At 39.8% G+C, this 25,394-nt stretch overlaps 1 protein-coding gene across 2 annotated transcripts in view; it reads right to left on the bottom strand.

Moving 5' to 3' along the window:
* The window catches only part of TM9SF3 (transmembrane 9 superfamily member 3), a 57,812-nt gene that overhangs the window by 31,663 nt on the left and 755 nt on the right, over positions 1-25,394 (bottom strand). The window contains exons 1-3 of one of the 2 annotated variants that reach the window (XM_050898553.1): positions 21,338-21,443; positions 10,824-11,019; positions 2,399-2,521 (exon numbers count right to left, since the gene is read on the bottom strand). In XM_050898553.1, the coding sequence (XP_050754510.1) occupies positions 2,399-2,521; positions 10,824-11,019; positions 21,338-21,436 (418 nt within the window). In that variant the 5' untranslated portion in view covers positions 21,437-21,443. Of the gene's footprint in view, positions 1-2,398; positions 2,522-10,823; positions 11,020-21,337; positions 21,444-25,394 lie in introns of those variants that run through there. The other variant, XM_050898554.1, reaches the window with a different exon arrangement.

Below are 25,394 nucleotides of genomic sequence, written 5' to 3'. Positions count from 1 at the left end.
GTATTTTAAGCAGTCCTAATGTTTTTCATTACAGTTACTGAAATGAACAGCTATGCGATGACACTCAATCAAGCAAAAGATATTAGTTTTCCTTAGTATCTCTACCACCACATTACATGGTACTAGGCAAGTCTACACAACACAGTCAAAGACACCAACAAGCTGGAGGAGCCACGTGTATGGTATCACTCATGCTGTATTCATAACAGAAATATTTATAATAAAAACTGCTCAGTGAGCAGTAAGTCTCAGAGCTTTAAGGTTTAGGCAGCACTCAGAGCCTGAAATATTCCTATTGTTGAACAGAAACCCAGCAAAACCAGAAGTAACGCAGATAAGCTATATTCACAGTTTTCTAAACTGTACTTGGAACACAAAGGTCAGAAAGACATGTGCAGACTTGCACATAAACACTTCTGATCAGTTCAGGTGCATCCACTCCTTTCTCAGCCCCCCATCGAGAACCGATTAATTTTTTGGAATAAAAACCGGGTTAATATTCACTGACCAATCTGCAGCCCTGCTAGTTTTACCCAGCCCTCAGGAGACATAGACCAAAATCTTCAGCACCGCTTGCTTTCACACCTGATGTCAGATTATAACCTTGCATAATACTACCAGTACTCATGATGCTGCAGTCATCCATTAAGTATCACAACTTGAGCTCCTGGTTCCAAACAACTATCAAAACCAGCTTCTTAATATCATACGAAGATGATACCTAGATTGTACATGTCTGTTAGCTGTAGCATTAGGAATGACTTCTTGTGCATACAAAGCATACTGAAGCATAATGAAGAACATTAAAACCACTGGAATCACAGTAAAACAGATTTTTCAGCTGAGAGCGTAAAGTTTACTCAGTGTGTAGAAGATTTAGTAAGTATACTTGTTCTTCGGTATTTGAGGTGAGAAAAAATGTTCCCAAATAAGATCAGAAAAATCAGTCCTAAAAAAGAAGGTCTCCAAGACTTGCTAGCCACACAGGATTCCAAAGAAGTCAGCTTAGCATCCATCATCCTTGGGCAGTCTAAAGCCTACGTAGCTGCCACTAGTCTAGGAAAATCATTCATTGATCTTTTGCTGAAAGGCCAAAAGCATAAAAAAATATTGTAGCAACAACTGTCACTCATGCATGCTTTTAAAAAGCCTACCAGCAATTGCTCAGGAAGTATAGTAAAGGCCACACAGATTAATTAGGCTCTACTCCAAGCCCTGCCACAGAGCTGTTACACACACTAAGCAAACCAGCTGAAAAGAACGAATACAAATATGAGTACTTCTCCTGTCAGGCATTATAATGTTATCTCTTAAAAACACACACATTTTAAAAGAGGCAAGAACCTTCCTGACTAACAGATAAATAATAAATAAATAAAGCACTAGCATTTCTGACTGGGGCTCATGTTCATCAGATAGCTACTTTCTAAAACCAATTAAAATTATAAGAAAGAGCTAAAAAAACCACCTTCTGTCAGAATGAATGAACGATGGATAGCATTATTCAGCATACTACCTATCAAAGGACTTTTTTCATGTGGCTTGAACTGTATTTTTGTAGGTGTTGTGGGATTTTGTTTATTTTGGGCCGTTTTACCTCTTTCACGAAACACAGGCAACAAAGACCTTACCTTAACAAAGCTTTTGTGGTGCTTTTCATTTCCCTTCAGTTTATATCTACAACAGGGAGACTAGGGCTTGGGGGGTTTGGTTGATGCTATCAGTGCAAAGTGCGATCTGCAGAGCGCTCTTTACTAGGTATGTGATCACAGGTTACAAGGGAGTAACAAAAACCAGAGAGCTTAGGAGACAATGGCAATAAGGACACATAAATTTTTACTCAAGACACAAGCACTTCTAAGCCCAGATTAATAATACTCAGCAAGATCAATTTTAAGAACTGTATAAGAACAAGTAAAATAAAACTCCTCCATATAACCACAGACTGCACATGCAAAACTGTTAAAAGCCACTAAATTACCATAAAAGTAAATCAAACAGCTCTTGCGTTAGTAATAAACACAAGAACTAGCAAAATAAAGTTTAAACATTGAAAGAGTTCTTCATGAACACATTAACATGGACCTTATATCTGACCTATCTAATTACCACTCACTTGAACATTTAAAAGAATTTAACCCTAAGAACTTGGCATTATTAAATCAGTGCTTGAGAAACAAAACAGCTTTTCACTGTTTTTGTAATTCACTAGTACAAGCCATCCTACTGTTCTTTCAATGCAATAATCCTTCAACTTATTTGTACTATTTGGTTACATAAGTTCTACATACTTGTGAGATTCTTGTAATGAAGCTTAGTCATTAAATGACTCCATGAAACCCACTAGCACAGGACTCCTGTAGTTGTAATCAAGTTGTTTATGCATAATATCACTCACCCCATATTGGCAAGTCATCAATATACATCTGGTACCAATAGTGATTTTTGATAGCATACACAAATGCATCTCTTCTTCCTTTGTCCAAGTCAATTTCACAGTAAGTAGTCTGCATTACATCGTCTGCAAAAAATTAAAGCACTGTTAATGATTTATTAATGAGCTGGCTCAAAGCAAAGGCAAACCAAGCAAATGGAGGAACGGACATTGCTGGAGTCTTTAACCCCTCTTGGCTATCTTCAAGTAGGTAACAAAAAAGGACATTTAAAAAGGAACCATTAAAGCAATTACATGATTGTTTTTGTAATTCTACCCTTCCACATGCAGAAGCTTCCCACAGACTGGATAAGGAAAGGTTTCAAAGTATTATCCTTTTGCTACTTCACCCACACTAAATTAAGACCCATTAGCTGACGGCAGCTTTGCCTGGACAGATCATGAGACCACTTTAACAAGAGATATGAAATTATTAACAAATACCTAAAACTGTGTATGATATCATCTCTCCATTTTAGTGTAATCAGGCTCACTGACTAGGAATACTGTTTGTAAAAACTAAAACTTCTTAAAGTTCTCAGCAATTTTCAAGAAACTACCATAAAGGAAGAAACAAAGCAATCAGGGTAAAGGTAGGAAAAAAGGACAGAAGACAAAAATAGGAGTAACGCAAAGAATGCACAAGAGGCTGCATTTGGAAACAAAATAAATCCACCTCTCTGAGCCAGAAAGCTATTTTTCCCCATCTACAATTCATAAGTAATACAGTTAGCAACCATTCTTTCACATTCCAATTTCCTTCCCTAATGTTTCCTTTTCAAGCAAAAAAAAGACAAAAGGGCTCATTTACAAGAATTCAGGCAGCAATAGATTTAGAGACAAAACCCCCCCATCTGCTTCTTCGTAAATGTCTTCACTCTGCAAATAGTGAAACAAAAGGAATGTAAATAATTCCAGCTTCCCCCCCCCCCTCCTCTTTTTGTCATCACTGGAATTGAGGACCAATTTCTAGTAGATAAAATTAATTTGTGCCCCAAGTACAGCTCTAATCTGTATTAAAATTTACTTTCTCCTATTCACTAACTGCAATATAAAGCTTAAAAAGAAAATCAAATCACCTGCACAGAAAAAGCACTAGTAAGTAGAATATTTTCAACACAAAACATTATTTCTCTGATAATGACAATCTGTCAAAATGAAAATATGCACAGTACGCCTGGTCAAGCAAAACTGAAGCAAAACCTGGTGAAGCAAGACAGTAAGAAACCAGCCAACAGTGGTCCCGCATAGTTGCAGTGATTTCCTATAGCCCTGGAGAAAACAGTGCCCCTTGCTATTCTGGAATGGATGCATCTCTTTCTCCTATTTCTTATGAAAACTTTAGTATTTTCTATTTTTGTTTTTTCCAAGACCTAACGAATGCACGCTAAGCTTCATTTTTTCACTGGAAAAAAAAAAAATCATTTTTCAGACTGACTTATTAGGCAATAAAACTTTTGCTGGGGAAAAAAGAGAATTAACAAAACCATTCAAGTCAACAAGTGTCCCAAGACAACTTTCAGACCATGGATTACATTTTCAGGACCCATACTGATACATTCAGGAGAGGGAAGCCATTAAAGTTGGCACCACAGCTGAAACACAGACTTACAAATCCAGGCCTCAGTTTGCATTTATGCCTCTACTGAGCTGGATCCTGTACTTTTTGGACTATGTTCCCAAAGAAAATGCCTCTGCTTGGCACTTTTTCGCTTTAACAGATTTTTTTGAGTCATCTTGACATTAATTAAAGGGATTCTGATTTTTTTTTTCTTATCTTCTGGATTTGTTGCTAAGTAGGGATTAATTCTTTCCAAAATACTCGGCACTTTATTGTCACTCTCTAGCAGTTTCATACCATACTCAAATAAAGGATAACACCTTTCTAATGTTAAATTTTTTAACTCACAAAGGATTGTTCAACACACAGAGGTCAAATGAAAATATACTGTGAATTAAAATAAGCATAAAAGAGAAACTGGTAGAGGCTGTTAACTGAAGCATCAGCTAGCGCTGGAGCACGGAAGCCTGATCTGGGGAAGTGCTACGGGGGCCAGACTGGTTTTAGGTGGCTCTCTCCTGACTGGTTCACCCACACACACAGCGGTACCAGCGCAAGTGAAGGACAACATGGCAATAGGAGCAAGTGCTACTAGTGAAATAAAAATCACATGAACTACAAGTGCTCTTTTTAGAGATGTTTCCCATTTTATAGCCTGAATACAGAAGCCTTTGTTTGCAATTATTAACCAAGACAAATTTGGTATTAAATTGTAATCTAATACCAAGTTACTTCATGGGCTTTCAGACCCCTGGAATTTGCCACCTTTTTTTTTTTAACTACTAACTGAAATGAACCATTCTGCATCTAATACTCTAGGATGTAAACAGTGGCTTTTGCTGCTGTAAAAAAAAAAAAAGCCTTCAAAATATCATTTGAAGTGAAATGACTGCACTGACATCCAACCAGGCTGCAGATAGCAGCATGCCACCAAAAAACTGTCTTCATCCATTTTTACAGATTTTACTCCTGGTATTCAGAATACCAAAAGACATCACAGAGATATTACAATTAACTGTGGATCAATGAGTTACTCCCGTGCACATACACAAAACCCCAGCAGAATCATTAGAAACAGCCTCATTCAATTCTTGCAAAACATAGGCGTGACTTTACACATGGTGTATGATTTCACCCTCAGCCATACTACACAGTACAGCTCCTCTCACCTCCCTCTAAAACAACTGAATGAAGGCAAGAGGAATGAAGACAAGTGCTCCTTCCTCCAGCCACTGAGAATGCTGAAGCTGTCGTTCAGTTACAGGACAGGGTTAGATGGTTAAGCTTAAGTCCACTGTGTTAAATGATTAAATCAAAGTAGCTTAGAACATCATTCAGTGGCTGGGGAAGCTGAAGTCTACTTCACTACAGCTTTACCAGATCTAAAGTTTTGTGTATGTTAGATAGTTCTTATGCAAATTATGGTTGTGTGTGTATCCAAGAGGAGTGTGAAGTTAGAGGGATGTTTTGTGTTGTGTCTACATCAGGGATGTCAAAGAGGTAACATCTGCTATATAATACAGCTTCAGTAACATCAGTAGCACATTAAGCAAATTTTAAAAGAGTATGAAAGCAAGATTCATTACAAAAGCAGGTACGCTTATGCCAGATTTCAAATTTCCTATGAACAGTCAGATCAACTGGGTTTTATTCAAACATATAAACCATATAAAACCTCATTATATCTGACCATCTCCTAGTACAACACTGAACATCATCCTGAATGGCGGTCATATTTTCTAGAGGTGTTGCAGAAGGAAGTCTTGGGCAAGGAGTTCTCACTTACAAGTATGGTCATTTAATAACATCTCTAAATAAGCGCAAAATTCAAGTATGTTACAAAAAATCATTTTCCCTTTTAAATTCATCTTCTCTAACTGGTATTGTATGGCATTGTCAAAAATTAATGTTCTAATTAAAGTCACTATGATCCCAATGTTCAATACGTTTAATAATTCACTAGGTCTCAGGTGTAACGTAGAAGATGTCAATTCAAATACTTGAATAAAGAACTTGACATATTACATAAAAAGCATTATTACACTAGATTTAGCTTGACAAGAGAATTAAGCCAACTGAAAACTTAAAGTTACATTACAATATAAGTATATGTTAATAATTCATTATCTTCTTCACAAAGATATTTATGCAGGTTTGAGACCTGTGATATAAGAATAAAATTGTTCATATTTGTAACAGAAGGGAAATCCAGCTATCCTGTAGGGTCACAGGTATCCTTTCACATGACACATTTTTAAACACAAGAAGAAACACTACTTCATGGATTCTTGAATACACTGTAGATTTGCCCCACCACTACGAGCATTCAAGTGCAAACCTCCATTCTCAGCAGAATACATTTCTGCAGAGCCATAGTTTTCTTATTCTGTTTCAAAAATACAGGCAAGGTCCACTGATTCAACCGAGAGTTTTACTTACACTGTCTACAGTACTTCAGTTACCGACAGCTGCAGCCTAAATAATTCTTTGAATATGTACGATGAACAACATGCAGTTTCACACTTACCTGCTACTGCTGTCCAGCCAAACTATGTTGAGAAGAAGGGAACTGGTTTTTATTGCAGAAGACAATTTATTAGAACAATTCTAATTCCCCTTTACTCACTCCAGAGGATAAAAATCTAAAAGTATAAAATCCAAATCTAATATAATTTTGTAAACTCTTATGACACTCATTTAAAGAGGAAAAATACCTGTAATTGTTAGTCTTGCCATAATTCCAAACACACATGAGGAAAAACATGATTACCTGTTAACTCAGAACTTAGATCTGATTCACATATTCATGAAGAAAATCTGTACAAGTCTTTCAGGCAGTCATGCCAACATTTGAAAAGCAGGTATTTAAATGCATATTCAAGCATCTAATGATTATTGAAAGGTACATCAGCAGCTCTTAATTATTTCAGCTGTAGATGTTAGATACTCAACACTCCTTGAAGTCATATCTTTTTCTTAAGAACAACTATTGATGCCAAAACATAAGCTTCTATTTGTTAAGGAAAAAAAAAACCCACCCCAAACATATCACCAACAACTCTGTTTCAATTTCATTGCAGCAACTTCTGGACCACTGGTGCAGAGGTGGGAGCATGGATCAATCACAACAAGATAAAATTTATCCACTACAAAAAAAAAAAAATCTCAATTTCACTGATATAATCCAGTTACAATTATTAAAAAAAAAAAAAAAGTGAACACCACTTCAGCCAAGAACAAGATCTACCGTTAAAGAGTCACCAAAAAACTGAGCTACCATCACATTTCAATAACCAAACTGGAATAGAATTCTTTATACAAATGCTAAATTTTAAGGGCTGGTCTATGAAATTTAAATTTTCCTACATGCATTGGATATAAATTGTACTGATTTTATGACAGCTTTTAAGCCTGTAAAAAATGAATCTCAGATAGCAATCCTTTGCTCTGGTTTTTCACTTTAAAAACCTGTATATTAAGGGGATTTGGATTTCAACAAATTTTACATAATTTTTTATTAAATAAGTACTAATAACTACTGCTACAATTAATTTATACTTGCTACTCTGAAATTTGGAAAAAAGGATATTTTAATACTTTTAATAGCAGATTAAAGATAGTAAAATAGAGTTGACTCCCATTCAGATTTCACTTCATGGATCCACCGCTAGAAATACTAAAGCACCTCCTGCTATAGAAGCTGCTGGATGCCGGCTAACAGCAAAGAGATTATTGTCTTCATCTTTTATCCAGAGGACACAGATTGTCAGGGAAAAAACTAGAAGTGCACATGGACAGCTTCCCAGATCATGTACACTTACGTAGCCATCAACCAGCTACCAGCTACCATCTGCTTTATAGAAAACATCTGACCTGCAGCCACTTTGGTTAGGAGTTAAATTCACTGCAGGTCCAATACAGATTATCAATCTACACAGAGCGCCAATGTGTTAATAATAATAAAATTTTAAAAAGCACCAAAGGACATGGATAAAGTGGAATTCCCCACCTGCTGGGAAATGTACCAGCACATCAATCACTTATACTTACAAGCCATAAACATATGATTCTTTTTGAAATCTCTACTCTTCCGTACCCATTCAAAGCCTGTTTTGAATGACATCATGCCCAGTCTGTCTGGAAGAACATACTCCAATATAGCAACTACATACTTGGTATGCACTGGTAAAGCAATCAGAGGTACAAAAAGGCACCTGAAAAAGCTAGTATGAGTGGAAGACCAGACCTCAAGCCCTGAAGAAACTGCACTCAATTTTTCACGATAAATACTACTTATAATAGAGAAAATCTAAAGCTTTCTGTGTCAAAACATCAGCACAAGCAGTTGTGAATCAGAATCTGAAACTCCTAACCTGAAAGCAAAATAAGACTTAAGGAAAACAGGTTTACCTGTTGTAAAGAAGTACAGAAGACAACACATAAATTAATATGGCAGGGACATAATAAAAACCAAAACAATCATAAGGTACAAAAACCACAGCACTTTTCCACCATTCTGAATTCGTGTTAGTCCGGAATGATTTTGGCTCCCTGTATTTCTGAACTCCAAAAATAGGAATGGTATCAATTTCTATGTACTGAGGAGCTGGACGTTCAGTATTACCCAAGTTGTACTTATTTTTGTTTAAGAAAACAGACGTTAAGTATCTTTTCTCTGAGTGTTAAAGAATTACCGAAACAGTAACTCATTAATTTTTCCATTATTAGAGTATCTTACAGAAGTATTTGAGAGTGTATTCACAGAAGAATGGATTTGTCCAATGCTCTGCTTCCACATATTTCCCTCAGAAATGGCCGAAAATACTCTGGAAAGCTAAACTACATCTGACTACAGACTATACGGTGGTCAAAAGAGGAAACAAAAGACAAACTGAAAGTTTCATCTCTCTCATCTGTTATTTCAGGAAAAAGAAGATGAACATGCTTTACAAATCTATACCAGCCTGACTACTGCATGTAGTTCTGGTACAACAGAGGCTCTAGCTTTTTTGGACCCCTAAAGAAGAAAATTTTTCACGCATTTCAGCCAGTTCCTGATGTTGAGCCAGTCCATTTCCTTCCCTTGATATCATCTCAAAACTTTCACTAGAAAAACAAATTACTAAATTACTATCTCCAGGTCAATAAGGAAAAGGGCAGGTCCAGGACAGAAGTGCTGAAAAGTGAGCTACAGAACAGCACAATCTGCTCAGTACTCCCAGTCCCAAAATAAAAGACTTGATCTAGCAAAAATTTTATATGATAGGAGAATAAATTAACTATGAATAATCTTCAGAAAATAAATCTGAGAATAGGGCACTTCATAACAGTAAACATTAACTCACAAACCTTCCAGTCTTCTCAATTTGGTGCTGCATCTACAGAGTACACTTGTCACTGGAATAACACGATCTCTTTGCAAAGGTGGGACAATTAAAGGAAGTAAAAATTACATATATAACTTGCTGTAAAAATAAACATTTATCATATTCTGACAATAGAATTTTTACTTAATCTTCACAGCCATGTTGAATTGCTGCCAGTTGCCTTCTCTGTTCTTTCCATTTTGCGTTTCTGAGCATATTCTATGAGGTTTGACAGGAAAACTATTTCTTCCATATTGAAAAAAAATTTTCAGCAGGCCACAGGTCTTCCAAACCAGTAATAGGACTGTTTTCCAGTGTTTGTGCAGGTATAGTTCCTTTCTTAAAAGGAAAGATTCAACTCCAAATTCCTTTAATGTAGAGATGCTATCCCCTATGCAACTTAAAAATTTATGAAGAATTTATGGTTTTAACAAACTTTTAATCTTTTATTCCACTTATCCTACCTATAACAAAAACATCATCAAGTCTCTTATTTTGCAGATTTCTAGTTTTGGATAAAACTTTTGTAACTTACAGAAACTAAGTCCCATCTGATTGCAAATGCTCAGACAAGAGATACTATGCTTAAGTTCTCCATCCAGTTAAGCACTGGTGATGCAATGAAGTGTAGCCCTCTAGGGAAAAAAAATACATATACACAGAAACCCAAATTGGATTAAATATATAAATGTTAAAATTCAATACAGACAAAAAGAATCCGTTATTATTTGAAGCTCTGCAACCACCAGTTACAGATATCTGAAAGCACTCTGGGTACCAAGGAATACACACAGAGAAATTATGCAATAAAAGACTCAGCCCCTAACACCAAGAAATGTATTTGCAAAAGAAGTTAAAAGTCATCTCTGGAACAGTTTGGAAAGAGGGAGAAGGCAGGAAACAACAGAAAAAAACCCAGACCAGCTCCATCCTGACTGGCATATGATGAGTTAGAGCCAATAATATAAAGGTATTTGTCAAAGGGATTTTATAAACTAGACAGTAAATAGAAGGATACAATAATTAACTTTGTGCTAAGGTAGAACTTTGAGATGTTGAGTCCTTGCTACTCCCTTCCAACTGCATATCCCTTCCAAATATTCAACCTCATAGGAAAAAATTACATCTTCAGAACTGATAATTCCAGAATATTAATTTCAGTAAACACAGTTTTAATCATTCACATACAGAAAGCTTAGTTTTACTTTATAAAATGTAATCAGTTACTTCAGAAGCATGCATCTGCTGCAAGCATCTTCCTTAAAGGGCACACAGATGAGAACTTTACTGTAAACTGAAAAGCCAATGGTAGTAGACAACCTTGCAGGGTGTTTCAAGCAACGACACAAAATCCACTCAGTTGCTAGCAGCAGCAAACTAGTTCAAAGTTCTAGTTCAAAAATCAAGTTTTAAGGGTTTGTGGGGTTTTTTTAAGTGACTAAATGCACTTTCAATTGCTTACCTTTAAATTTGATGTCAAGACCACTAAATTCCAATTCAACTCCTTGAAGTGCTTCTCCTAGGGTTTCATGGTAATGACTGATGCTTTTTTTTGATCCCACACAGAAAGGAAGAGAGAAGTATTTGTATGTTTCTTGGCGATTGTGGTAGGGTCCTACTGTATTCATCCATAAAACAACTTCCTCTTTATCTTGGTACTGAAAGATAAAGTTATTGAGTTAGATGAGAAGCTCAGCAGAATAAAAATATTCAAGAAACTCTCTCATTCATATTAACTAGCAAGGCAGGCTTGTTCAATCGCAGGCAACAGTTACATTTAAAGACAGTTGAGTGTTTTTGTCTTTTGGGTGGCAGGGATTCCAGGACAACATTTTCAGCCTGCTTTCCTACAAAAAAAAGCTTAGTGGATCATACAGTTTCTTAGAGCCTATCACTGAAGTATCAGAAGAGGGGGATTCATACAAATTTAATAGAGAAGCAGAAGATGCAGAGAGCAGAAGTGGAGAAAAGCAGAAGTCTCAAAAATAAATAAGCTTTTACAAATTTTGTGGAAACACGGATCAGTTAAAAGCAAAACTCTATTTGTCTCCACTGAGAGAAAGGAAATATCGGACTAATGTCTTGTTAAACAAGATCTTAGCAAATAAATCAGGCAATCTACTCATGGTGACAGGTATACTGTATTTTCCTAAAATGCAACTCCTTTTCATTTTTGTAATGGTATAAATTACATTCAAAATTCCCAGAAGAGCACAACACCTCACAGGAAGCACTAAAATTAAACTGTGGCATACCTACAGTAGCCAAGAGACAAAAAAGTCAGACAGAAGGACTGTATTTTGATGCATTTTCAACATTCTCACAGTGAAAAAAAAAAAGAACAGCAAGGAGTCTGGTGGCTGCCATGAAATTCTTTCTGGGAACATCCACCCTTCACTTTCTACAGCTACTGTTAGCCAGGAAAACTTATTCCTTGGCTAGGAGCCAGTAATTTTTTTCAAGCCCTTATAACTTTTCAACAACAAAAAAGTCCTTAAAGCCATTCACCTATCAGTATTCAAATACTGCATTAATTCAGGAGAACTAAGTGATTTGAAATCATTCCTTGCACTATATCTGAATGCATCTGGATGAGGTATCAAGTTTGCTGGTTACTACAAAGCCTCTCACCCAACACAACTTCTTCACCTACCGTAATTTCAACAGGAGGGACAGTGATCTAACTTTTAAGGCAGAAAAAAACCCCTACTTATAACTGTACACACCTGCAAGCACAATCACCATATAGATCCTTATTTTTTTTTAAGGCACAGAAGAATAAAGTACTATTTTAAGACCAATACGCAAACACAGAACACATTGGAGAGGAAAAGAAAGTCAAATGTTAATTAGCCGCAACTATTTCACAGCGCACAGCTGAAATACCGAATACAGTTCTGCATCTCCCTTTTTAACAAATGAACACAGGTTCTTCAACTCCATTTATTCTGAATAACCACAGCCATACCAACAGGTTAACTCAGAAATAATTAGCTACATGTGGAATGCAATAAATTCTTCAGATGAAGTGTTTAAAAGTTAAACTCAAGGATTTAAACAAACATGCTTTGGGAAATAATTTAATCCCTTTATACTAACACATCATCTCAATTACAAGCCTCATCTTTTTTGTTTACAAAGATGCACAAGGGTCATTCCAGCCTCTTACAGAGTGATCTCCAACAAGAAACTTCAAATATCTTACTAATTTCATTCTGAGCTGCAGCAGAGGCCAAACACTTATCAGTTTCACAAACCTGCCTGTTTGCAGAGCACACACTTTAGAACATTGCTGACAGGTAAAGAATGTCAATGAAGGAGCAAAGAAAGAGTAAACAACACAGCAAGAGAAAGTAGACATTCCTCCTCTCTGCCAGCAACCAGAAAGGTTATACTAGCACAGCACAGTTGTCCAACTTCAAAGAAAGTTGGGAAAGAAGGAAGAACGAAAGAAAAATCAGAATTCCAGCCCCCTCAGCAGCAGAAGCAGATAGTGGAATCTGCACTACGATACCACCTCTTGCTCTTGCCAATGTAGCAAGGGACAAGTTGGTCCATGTCTCTTTCTAGTCTGTTATGCCTAGCACGTCTTCTGTTTCTTCCTCTAACAGCTGCAGAACATATTTTCAGCCCTTTCTCAAAATGGTCTTAACTTGTCAAGAGCCCACTTTAGCATTACTCCTTGTAACACAACAGCTTACATGTGAACTGAGCTATGTCTCTGTTCAACCTTCAGTAATAGAATATGACAACATCCTTAGGTCTGTGAATTCATCTTTGACAGTGTCTGAATAAAGAAAGCACTGACCACCGCTTTACTTAGCTTCTTGTTTCTGACCTGCTTCATACCGAGTTGGGACCTCTGCATTTTTGGAACTATACCAGATCAGCTTCAAGTGACAGAAATCAACTTCTTAAGAACATATTATTCAAAATCTTGTTACATTTTCTGATCGAATAATGTAACTACATTGTAATTACAACATCTACAATAACAAATTTGGTCTTTGCTTGTCTCTTAGCCACATGATGCTCAGCCCTCCTTCAGGGCCTACAAGTTTTTCCCACAATGATGCCAAGATGCCATTAGTCTGCTCTGTAGAGAAAAGGGGCCAAATCAAACATAAGCAAAGAATTCAGTCTACATTTATTACTTCCTCCTTTCTCACAACCATCTCAGAACAGCACAAGAGAAATCCGTTCAGGACTGCTACATAAATGAACACAGCACCTCAGCCATCCCAGGCTACACCTCACTCATAATCAGCAAGTCCCTAGTCACAGCAATTTGCAGTCCATCAGGTGCTCCCAGTGCCCTCCCAAAATTAAGAGGGCTGTAGTAAGAAACTGTTGTGGTTTAACCCCAGCTGGCAACTAAGCACCACGCAGCCGCTCGCTCACTCCCCCCACCCAGTGGAATGGGGGAGAGAATCAGGAAAAAAGTAAAACTTGTGGGTTGAGATAGAGACAGTTTAATAAGACAAAAACGAAGAAAATAATAATAATGATGATGATGATAATAATATGACAACAATAACACTAAAATAATTAGAATATACAAAACAAGTGATGCACAATGCAATTGCTCACCACTCACCGACCGATGCCCAGTTAGTTCCTGTGCAGCAATCCCCCTTCCCAGCCAACTCCCCCCAGTTTATATACTGGGCATGACATCATATGGTATGGAATATCCCTTTGGCCAGTTTGGATCAGCTGTCCTGGCTGTGCCCCCTCTCAGCTTCTTGTGCCCCTCCAGCCTTCTTGCTGGCTGGGCATGAGAAGCTGAGAAATCCTTGACATAGTATAAACACTACTTAGCAACAACTAAAAACATCAGTGTGTCATCAACATTATTTTCCTACTAAATCCAAAACATAACACTATACCAGCTACTAGGAAGACAATTAACTCTATCCCAGCCAAAACCAGGACAGAAACCCAGCTTAAGCAACTTCAGCCTGAACTGGGGGTGGGGGTGGTGTCTAGTAGCAATTCAAACAGATTCTCTTCTCCCTACATTTGTTGGGTTTTGCTCATTCTCAATTATAAAGATGAGCTTTCACGTTTAAATACGTTTCCCTGTCATGACTCATCCTTATAATCTTACCCTAGTGGTAGGGTAATTTGGTGGCAAGAACTCAGTGCTATCAAAGAGTTCAAGTTTGTGGTGGTTTGGGTTTTTTGGTTTTGGTTTTTTTTTTCATTACTGCCTTCACAATATCAAAGCATCTACAACAAATAACAGTGTCAACACACTTACAGGAAAACAATTCTTATTTAGGGAAGACAAAGAACTAGCCTATCTTCTAGGACTGTTTTGTCACCTCTACATGAGGACTTCTAGGTTCAGAGAAGGCTAACATACAACATACCTTCCAGCAAAAATGTCATATTATGAGAGAGATAACATAAAATAAGCTGCTAAAGAAAGTCCTAGTTCCAAGGGAGCCACAGCACTCAGGTACGCTGTATCAGTACCAGTCAGATTTTGGTCAGCACATTCATTGTCAGTCTTGCAGTAGTTTCAACTACTGTCATGCTCTTCTATATCTTCTTTCAGCATATGTGGGATCTCCTGCAAACTGTGGAGAACTTGAGGCATAGAAAACAGGAAGAAAATTTCAGCTCCATAGCACCACCTTTCATTCTCGGCAGAAAGAACATACTGAAGAAACTATTCTCATTTCATGAGGAACTCATCAGCCTTAGATGCACTGGACAAAATGACAAAACAGAAGAACCCTGAATTCTTATTTTTACTGTTCTGATATTGGCTGATGAGCAACTGTTCAACTGTACCCTCTGAGCTCTGAACACAACAGAGCAAATCAAAACCTATTGCCTTCTGTTAACCTTAGCAGGCAAGTCAGCAATAACTTATAGTCAAAACCAACACGGAATAAGACAGGATGCGAAAAGTCCAATGGTCTCTTTCAAAAATTGTTATACAGCCATATAAAACTTGCATAATCAACTGCAAGTGTGATAGTTTCCTTATCTTCTGCTACATAATCAGCAAGCAACATACTTCGACTCATGGACACTCTGCCAGATCCCAGAAAACATGAAAAAAGTATCAAGACGTCCCTATCAATACAGGTATGGAAGAAACGAAAGAGGAAGTTGGCTACAACGTGCAAGAATATCCACGTCACACATCTAACAAGTTAAATTCACCAAGAATAGCTGTCATCGTAACAGATCTAAATAAAAATTTCTTGCTCTCATTCCACATATAAGGGTCCTGAGTCACTATTTGACCCATCACTGCTATAGGACTTTTAGAAAAGAAACAAACATATTCCTATTACAGCTGTTTCTAAACTACTGAGGCTTGCAACGGGGACAAACAGTAATGAAATAACATGTCAAACGGTAAGACAATTTGAGGGAAAACTGATGACCTGCAGAGTAGACTCCAGATAATCTGAGTGACATAAATCTAATATCTAGAGTTACACTTATGCATCAATGCAATTTTATCTTCATCCCTTATGAAAACAAGCACCAAACATCTTCCTAACATGAAGGACTTATTTTGCTGTACTGAAGTACTGCTATTTCAGAAATTCTTTTTTATTCTTCGTTATCTTTCCTGACTTGTTTGCACAGAATTAGATGGTGGAAAGACAGCTTTTCACATGCCAGAAGATGGACACCAGTGTCCTATTAAGAACATTGTAACTGACAAGGCAAAAAAGGTCAACAAATAAGACACTGCAATCTCTACCCTGGTATATCTCAGCAAGCTCTTCTGGTTTTTGGTTCATATCAAAGGACAATACACTGCATATAGCTCAGAGATTCTAATTAAATTCACAGACACAATCATTTAACAACTTGGTAATGGTGCCAGAATTCAGAGTTCACTACTTCCAAATATGAGAGAAGACTACAAAACACAATTTTAAATACCTTTTACTTACTGTAATTTATGAAAAATGTGGTACTCATTCTGTAAGCATAGCAAGTTTGGCTTTGCATCTTTTTCTGCACGAAGCTTAGTATCAGCTCAGTAATTTCAGTAACTATATAGAGTATATAATGATCTATTTCAACTGTGCAAAACGACAGGGGCAGCCTCAATGAGTCTCAGCATCAACACAAGTCACCTACCGTATGCTGGTACAATCTGATTAATGAGAGGTAAACCTTCAGAAACTTTTTTCCGTAATTGCCACCCAGGTGGTAGACGACCAATCTGCACCTCTAGTGCAACGACGTATCAGCTACAACCCTCGTCACAGCTGGGGACATCTGTTCCAAAGCAGCACTATATGGTCACACTGCCCGTTCAGAGCACTGGGCTATAGAGATGTTGTGCATGTGCGAGCTAAAATCACTTTAAACCCTTCTATACTGGCAACAAGGCAACACTACCATTCCAGTCCCCTGCAGAATATTAAACTGGCATGAAGCTTGCATGGTTTGACCTGCCCAAGCATGGACTTCTTCCGTGACAATACAACTACTGAAAACTTGTGTGTGCGCGCCACTTTGAGGCTTAATACAATTTCCATACACCCGTACGGTTTAAAAACTATTCAAGCATAGTAATACTGAGACTATGTTCAGCACAGTGCATGCATCTTTCTTTCCTGTTACCCAATAGGGCACTCATGATGTGGAAAGCAACTTAACGTTCTCTTTGCACGACCGTAGAAATTAGCATGGTAGCCTGAGAAATAAACTATTTATTCTATAAAACAATTAAGGCTAGATTAAGTCAGTATATGAAAGGCTGCAGAAAAGGGTATGAGACTGGCAGGTTGTTGATATTCTTTTTTAAACCACGAAAACACTTTGCAAAAAATGATGGAGGCACAGAAAGGATTACAACTACCAAATCTTATGTGATGATTCAGCAAAAAAAATTCAAATTAAGATAGATTCTTTCAAAAAGTATGCCATTTTACTCCTTTTCTCAAGTTGAAGTTTGGAGTGAGGCTTTCCACAATGCAGTTCCTTGGAACACCAGCACATCTTTCAGGAGAAAAAGTACCAACATTATCTGTCACTGGCAGAGCAAAGCTGCAGAAGCAGGACAGGAAATAAGAGGTAGCAAGTAAGACTCAACCAGCGAGTAATATCCCAGGTTTCTAGTCCCCAGTATCTTACAGATATTCTGTCTATCAAGCACTGTGATAACACCCAATGTTCGCAGCTCACATCCACAGTCTATTAAATTGTGGATTTCAGTCTCATGCTCTCCTTCGGATAAAGCAGGTTATTTCTAGTAACATCTCTTCATTTCTCTCTGAACTGTAGGCCTCACCAAAACATGGCTAGAACTGTACCAGCAGCACAGTCTGAACCATTGTACAAGCAGTCCTTTTACTGTCACACTTCCTAGATGCACAAGGTTCCTCAGGCACGCTACGTTCTGCTTCTGTGACATTTATTTCACCTCTTCAAAACAGAACCACGAGAACTTCAAAAAGCAATCAGGCTGCTCATCTGCACACAATTTCGTATGCAAAGATGTATTTTACATGCACTGAAATGTTTTCTACAGTGTTTCTCTAACTGACAATTTACAGATACTATACAAATTTCATAATTTTATGTATTAATTTTAAACAAGCTTTACAGGCTCAGGGCTTTAACATACTTCATCAGGCTAAAAGTCAAACAAAAATGCTTTTCTCAATCATTATAAATTAGGAATTTTGCTACGCAGTATAGGCTGGGTTTTGTTTGTTTTTCAATGTTTGTCATGTATTTCCATGCTTACAGAGCACTGATAATTAAATTGAAGCAACGTTAAAACTAAAATGCTACCTACTCCCTAGACCATGCCCCCGCAACAAAAAGCCCAGGATATTTCAGAGTATTTTTATGGTTTGTCTATTTTATCATCAACTCCAACAAGTCTAGCAACAGAAGATGTGAAAACAAAGGCCAGGCAGGAGCCCACCAACCCTGCTTCTGCAGGATCAGCATATATTGTGATAAGGCCACCAATATCTCATTTATACTATCACTTCCACAAGTGAAAGGCCAACTGTCAAGAAATGGTGCAACTATCAGAATATAGGCAAAAAGCAGGTACATGACACACTCCGAAGCATGAAAATAAGTTAAAGAATCAGCAGAGAAGTTTTCAGTCAGTTTCTGATAAATTGTTCTGTTGTGGTCTGAAGTTATGCTGCTGCACTGTGTTCTGATAATGCAGATTTTAAATGCTGTGTCAAATCTCAATTTCTCTTCACTTACTATTGATTTTAAATACCCAAGTCTTTATCTTATAATTGTATTTATACTATTCTTCCCCTAAAGAAATGCAGACACCGTTTTTAAACACTAATTCAAATTTAAGATAAAGGATTTAGCTGTTGATACAATGAAGCTATCCATACCTAATATCTCCAAAAACACTAGTACTTATAGTCCTAGAGCTTCATGCAGAGTCCTCTTACAATTACCTTTTATAATATTTGCTTATGCAGTCCTACAGTTATAAAATAAAGGACACATATAAAACATTAACAGCCAATTTATATTAATACAAAAATACATATTATAGACACGTGTGTATTATTTTATAAATATTGTATACTATTATGTATTATAGCAGCAGTAAAGGAATTAAAAAATTAACCTGCTAACACAGAGCATTAAACACTTAAGTCAGTACTTCTAAATGTTCAGCATGCTCCATACAGGTAAGGCCCTGTACATCGGCAGTTAAAAGTAAACTCTGGCAAGACGTAACGACACGCCTTCACCCAGATACGACCAAGTGCTTGGGCACAGGAGGTTGCACACTAAAGCATTAATACAGAAATGGCAGTGCCTAATGGTGTCTATTCCTACCAATAGGACTCAAGTCTTAAAGTTAGTGAAAATTTACATTTTGAAGTTACCAAGTCCTGAATACTAGTATACTACTATCTACCCTCCATTCCCCAAAAGCGAGCAGAGCCTCCAAAATGTAATAAAGCACTTTGGTTATAGAAAGATTAATCTTCCGTCTGCTATCATATTCAAAACTGAAATTCATTAAAATGCAGTATTTAAGGAACATTTCCTTCAGGTTCTTAATCTCAAAATCAGTGTATTACTACAAAACCCTGTTCATGTTTCATTCATGCTATTAATGCTTCTACTCCGATCTCCTGTACAATATTAAAGTATCAAAATATCTAAGCAAGGAGACAGCCTTCCAAAAAAAGGTAACTGTCTTCCTACATTAACTATTCCTAACCTATCATGTGATGTTACTAAATTGTACACCATGTGAACGAGAATACTAAACCAAGAAACAGTTATAATCTTGAAGAGTTCAGTAATTTAGATGAAAAAATGGCAAGCCTTCAGAAGAAATTTGTGATTTCCATTGGTAATTGTTTAGGTACTCATTCAGAAGACCTAAAAACCAGCACAATTCACTTTTGAAGGAAGAGCTCAAAAATAAATACATTCAATGACAGCTTTATGAAATCCTTTTTTCCCCAGAAGACTACCAATATTAAAGGAATAATTAGGAATCCCAAGTCAAACAGCCTTTAAAATAAACACAGTGCTACGCTGAAAACCATCTCACCTCAGCAGAAACCTAACCCTAAAACACAGCTTCAGCAACAAAACTGGGACCTAAGCTAGTTCAAAGAATATCTGCTCCTTGAAAGTACTCAATATCAGCTTAGCTTTTCTGTTGTTAACTGCAGCACTGATAAATCCCATTAGCTTTTAAAAAATAAAGACAATCCTAAACAGTTTTCAAGCCTCATAAATGCATGGAATTAGGCAACTAATTAACTACTGCTTATACAAAAACTATCAATGCTATTTATCTGTTTTATTAAAAACACTTATTAAGCTTACCATATCACACCTAGAGAAAGCTATGTTAAGAAACTGAGCAAGTGTTCACCAGCCAGGCTGCTCAAGAGCACAAAAGTTCTGACAGACAGACGCTGTGTTTAATCACAGCTGCACTCTAATCCACTCCACTTGTGAGGAAACAGGGATGGTTTTTAGCAAAGTCTCGTTCCAAAAATCACATCTCAGCTCATGGCACAGACTTCCACCCTCCCACACCAAAAGCCATGGGAAACAACACTCCGATGCAAAACCAGAAACAGACGAAGCACCGGTACTTACTTCCTCGAGATTCTTTTTGCGTGATATTGCGAGCTCTTTAGAAAAACTACCCTCATACTAATAGGTGAGCGTTCAAGTCAGCAGTATTTATGCACCCATTTTCTTTAGCGGTCCATGTCAGTGTTGCAAGTCCGAGAGCGCCCTGTCCTGCTCTTACTTCTCAGCCTAGACCCACGCTATACCTCCCTCTCCCAGAAGCGAGCTGTCACACTGCAGCGTGTTCCCACAGGGCTGTCACCGTGCAGGCAGCGCAGAACCACGCTCCGGCTTGGACTTTTGTTCTGAAGCAAATGCAAACATCCTCCCGGAAGAAATGACGACTCCCGCAGAATGCAAGTCAAACAGCAAGGCAGCCCTCTTTAAACAAAGCGCACATGCCTGCCGAGGCTTTTATCTGCTCCAGGAAAAGGTGGGACACACGGTAGTTAGCTCAGCGCTACCGCGCCCGGCCGCACGGCTAACACAAGGATGTCCAAACCGGATCAGAAAACTCCGGTAGCCCTTCCCCGAGCACCCGAGCGTCCCGCTCACACCGAAATAGAGAGGAGACGACCCGATCTCGCATAAACTCGGCCCGCGCAGTCAAAACAGCCCAAGCAGCGGAGAAGAAGAGAAGGAAGCCCCGCGGGCGGGAGCCACCCGCTTGCCGCCAGGGCCGCCGCCGCCGCCACCCGCCGCGCCCGCTCCCCCCCAGGCCGCGGCCCGTCGCTGCCCGCTCCGCTCCGCCCCGCCCGCCCGCCGGGCCGCGCTCTCCGGGCCGCTGCGGGCGCCGCCGCCCCTCGGCGACAGCAGGGCCCGCGGGCGGGGAGGCCGGGGCTGCGGCCCGAGCGCCGCGGCGCCCCCAGGGGAGGCCGGGCCCCACCTCACCGTGTGCTCGTGCTCGTCGGCGCGGGCGCGCAGCGGCAGGCTCAGGAGGAGGAGGAGCAGCGCGGCGGCCGCGCAGAGCCGCAGCCCGGGCGCCGCCATCTCGGGCCTCGGCGTCCCCGCGCACGCAGCAGGCCCCGCCGCGGAGCCGGCCCGCGCCCCGCCGCCAACGCCGACCTGCGACGCCACTTCCGCTCCGCCCGGCCACGTCATCCGGCCGCACGCCGGAAGAGCGGCGCCTACGGCGGCCGCCAGGAGCCAAGCCGAGTGCCGGAGCGCTGCGGCCGCCGCGGGGCAGGAGCGGGGCCCGGCCTCGCCCTCGGCGCTTCCCCCGCTGAGGGGGGGCAGGTCGGTGCCTGCGGGCGGCACAGGGGCTGCGGAAACAACGGGAGGGCGGTCGGGACCCGAAATGCCCAGAGACCGCGGGTGTTTAAGACACCACGGGTTTCAGCATGAGTGTGTTGAAGCTCAGTTATTTTTTAATCGATGGAATTATTTTATAATTGATAAATCCATAAAACTGATCAATGAAATAATCTAAAATTATTTGAGAACAACGTGACACAGGGCTGCGTGCAAGTACTCTCAAAAATAAGCGGTCCCGTTTTCTCCAACGCTTGTACAAGCAGAAGGAAGCCATGAACGCTGAAGTGCCAAGAGCCCCACCCGCCTGAGGGGCAGGTACCGAGGCGGCAAAGCTGCACCCAGGCGTAACAACCGGTCACTTTTCGGTCAGTACTGGCTAAGATAAAGCCTGCAAATCTGCGTGTGAACTTGGAACTATCTCAAGCTTCAAGTCCAAAGTAAAAAAAAAACCAAACCAAACAAAACCCCCAAGCCAAAAAGCTCACGGTATTAATTGATCAATTTTTAAACTGAACAAATACAGAAACAATTTTCAGAGGCTACCAGGCGTAATATTTAAAAAAAAAAAAAAAAAAAAAAGGGGCTACACCATCTTCTCAAATATCGCACAAGCCAACAAATAAACGGTGAAGGACATGAGCTGAACGCAGGAGCTGCTCTGTGCTGTTACATGCCATCCATGCTTTGCAGGAATGATGTGAAAACAGATTTCCCTGTTTACCACTGACCACCATACCTATACCAAAAGCTTTTCCCCTTGTGATCTTACACATTCAATCTACCTTCCCTGAACATATTTTAGCAAGCTACATGTATACGAAGCCATTTCCAGATAGTATGTTTGCGATCTCCTACCTACTTCAGTAGAAGCAAGGCCCCTGTAGAGAGAGACTTGTCAAAACCCATTCAAAATCCCTGTTTGTATTTAAAAAAAAACAACAAAAAAAAAACCTAGACAGCTTTGATAACACCATATGTTTCTTTCTAGTAGTTGCATCTCAGTCCAAAACAGAGTAGCTTACCCTTGGGAGACAGAGAGAGGAGGCTTCAGCATCTTCAGTTTATTCAGTACTTAAGTCTCTCAGTCAACAACAGGGCCAGCCGGAGCCATCTGCTGCAGCGAGTTTTGTGAGGCACGCTGCACAAAGAGCACACACTTTCCCAGAGCCAGCCAGCTGCCACCTGAGCTTGGTGGATTGGTTAATGCCCCTACAGGTGGTCAGGCCATTTACTTTTTACCAGCAATTTTATTATCTGTTCAGTCCTTGAGCTCTAATGTTTGACAGAAACACACTTCCTTCCCACTCTCCCCCCTCAAGCATATTCTTGGGTAACCAACAATCTGGTTGCATGCAATTTTCTTCTCCGGTCTCTTCTGAGCTTCAGTTTCAGTGCACTTCTCATCTTGGGTGGAAGGAATACACACCACATGCTCACCAGCACAAATGCAGTCTACAGATACAAGGACTCCAGACACTGAGCCATAAGAGGCTTAAAACAACTAACTGAAACAAAACCAATGTGGAACACATGTTTTGGTGGCTAAGAGGGTGCACCTCTGCTGGCCTGCAAGAGTCTCAAAAGTCATGCCTGCGTCCCAATTGTTTACCTGCATTAACAGTGAAGCCATTTTAGTGCTGTTCCTTTTCTCCTCGATAGGGTGATAGTTTTGCTGTGATTGCTGGTCAGTGAGATCCCTAACTAATCCAGAAGTTACAAAGAGAAAGTAAGATGGGAATGCCTGCGACTACAGCTGCATCTTTGATTTCCCCCGCCTTACGCAGTGCAGAAGGGGCCTGAACAGACTGCATTTATAATATTTCTCAGCCCCACCTTGTCCCAGCTCCCCTGTCCTCCAAACTAGAGCCCCACTAGCATTTGTTTTTGTATGATAGGTCAGGTCAGACTAAGGAACTATCTAAGCTGCAAATGGGAGACGGACTGAAAGGCTACTTATGAGCTACTTTTCAGCAATTCAGATATAAACCATCTCACTGCAGTACAGGAATAAAAATCCAGTGCACAGCCATGTTATTAGGATTGTGCAAAGGCAAACGCTCAGATACAGTTCAGATAAACCCCTCCCACAGAAGACATTTGGCTATTGCATGCAGGGGGTGCAGAATTAAAAATTAGCTGGGGAAGACAGATCCCTGGGCTGCTTCAGTCCAACAGCTTTGAAAAGAAATCTGCATGACACACTTTCGTATTTTGCTCTTCCCTTCCTGCCTTGTTACAGTTTTCCCCACATCCTCCATTTCTACTCATGTTGTGCCTGGCAGAGGTGGAAGCACATAAATTCCTCTTATCACATCACAGCTCCAAGCTCTGGACCACAGCTGCAGCCAGCACTAAGGAGATGGGGAACTTTTGAACAAAACCACGGAGCTGTGTGCAAACCAAAGCATGTGTGACAGCCGAATAAAATCAAGCTGTTGAATTTCCTCTTTTAGTTTATTTCTTTTATCCCTGTTTCCTTCACTTATCCATGCTACCATTTTCCTCATTTCAGCACCAAAACCTCCTTCCCTGCTTCCAATTTGACCGAATAGTGCTGGGAACTTTGTTATGCTCCAAGAAGAGCACAGGAAGGCAGCTCCCACCTCACCATTGCCCTGGCTACTGTGAACAAAGAGCAAACTGTCAGTGAGAGCCTGTAGTGTCAGAGTTACTGGAAAAGGCACTGAGGTCCTTTAAAGAGAGAAAAGGGGAGAGAGAGAAAAGGGGAGAGAGAGAAAAGGGGAGAGAGAGAAAAGGGGAGAGAGAGAAAAGGGGAGAGAGAGAAAAGGGGAGAGAGAGAAAAGGGGAGAGAGAGAAAAAGAACAGAAAAGAGCAGAGCAGAAAAGAAAAAGGGGGGGAGAAAAGAAAAAAAGAAAAGAAAAAGGGGGGAAGAAAAGAAAAAGGGGGGGAAGAAAAGAAAAAGGGGGGGAAGAAAAGAAAAAGGGGGAAAAAAGAAAAGAAAAAGGGGGAAAAAAGAAAAGAAAAAGGGGGAAAAAAGAAAAGAAAAAGGGGGAAAAAAGAAAAGAAAAAGGGGAAAAAAGAAAAGAAAAAGGGGGAAAAAAGAAAAGAAAAAGGGGGAAAAAAAGAGGGGAAAAAAGAAAAGAAAAAGGGGGAAAAAGAGGGGAAAAAAGAAAAGAAAAAGGGGGAAAAAAAGAGGGGAAAAAAGTCACCTCTAGCTATAGGCCTGCAGCACACCACCTGCGTCCCTCTATCATCAAAAGGAGAGGCCATATGAACTGCATTTGGAGTCACAGCCTATGAGTTTAATGTGTAGATGATATTTAGTTTGTGCCTGTACCCCTCAGAGCAGCAGGGGCTTCTCCACCTTCATTCAGGGCTGACTGAGTCACAGTTGCCGTCTGTCACTCCTGCAGCTCCGCACACTGGCTTTGCCACCCTGCAAGAGAAAGGAGCTACAACGCTATCACCTGCTCTCTTACACATTAAGGGGAGCTTACATGACCGGACAGAAGCTTCATGTGTCCTACCTGTACCTGAGGGATCACCTAATACAGATGTATCTATGTCTCTCTCAGGGCTGGAAGAGGGGGAATGGCTTGAAAACCAAGTAGGTAACGATGCTTAATTCTCTACACTGAATGTTATCTTGCAGAATTCCCATCTGCATCACTTATGGACAACCAGAGCCCTATACTTGTCCCCCAGGGGCCAGGATATGCACAGAAGATTGCAA

Source organism: Gymnogyps californianus, chromosome 6, assembly GCF_018139145.2.
Source record: "Gymnogyps californianus isolate 813 chromosome 6, ASM1813914v2, whole genome shotgun sequence".
In the NCBI taxonomy this organism is placed as follows: Eukaryota; Metazoa; Chordata; class Aves; order Accipitriformes; family Cathartidae; genus Gymnogyps; species Gymnogyps californianus.
Note: the sequence above shows the minus strand (reverse complement) of the source record. Positions and strands in the feature narration are given on the sequence as shown.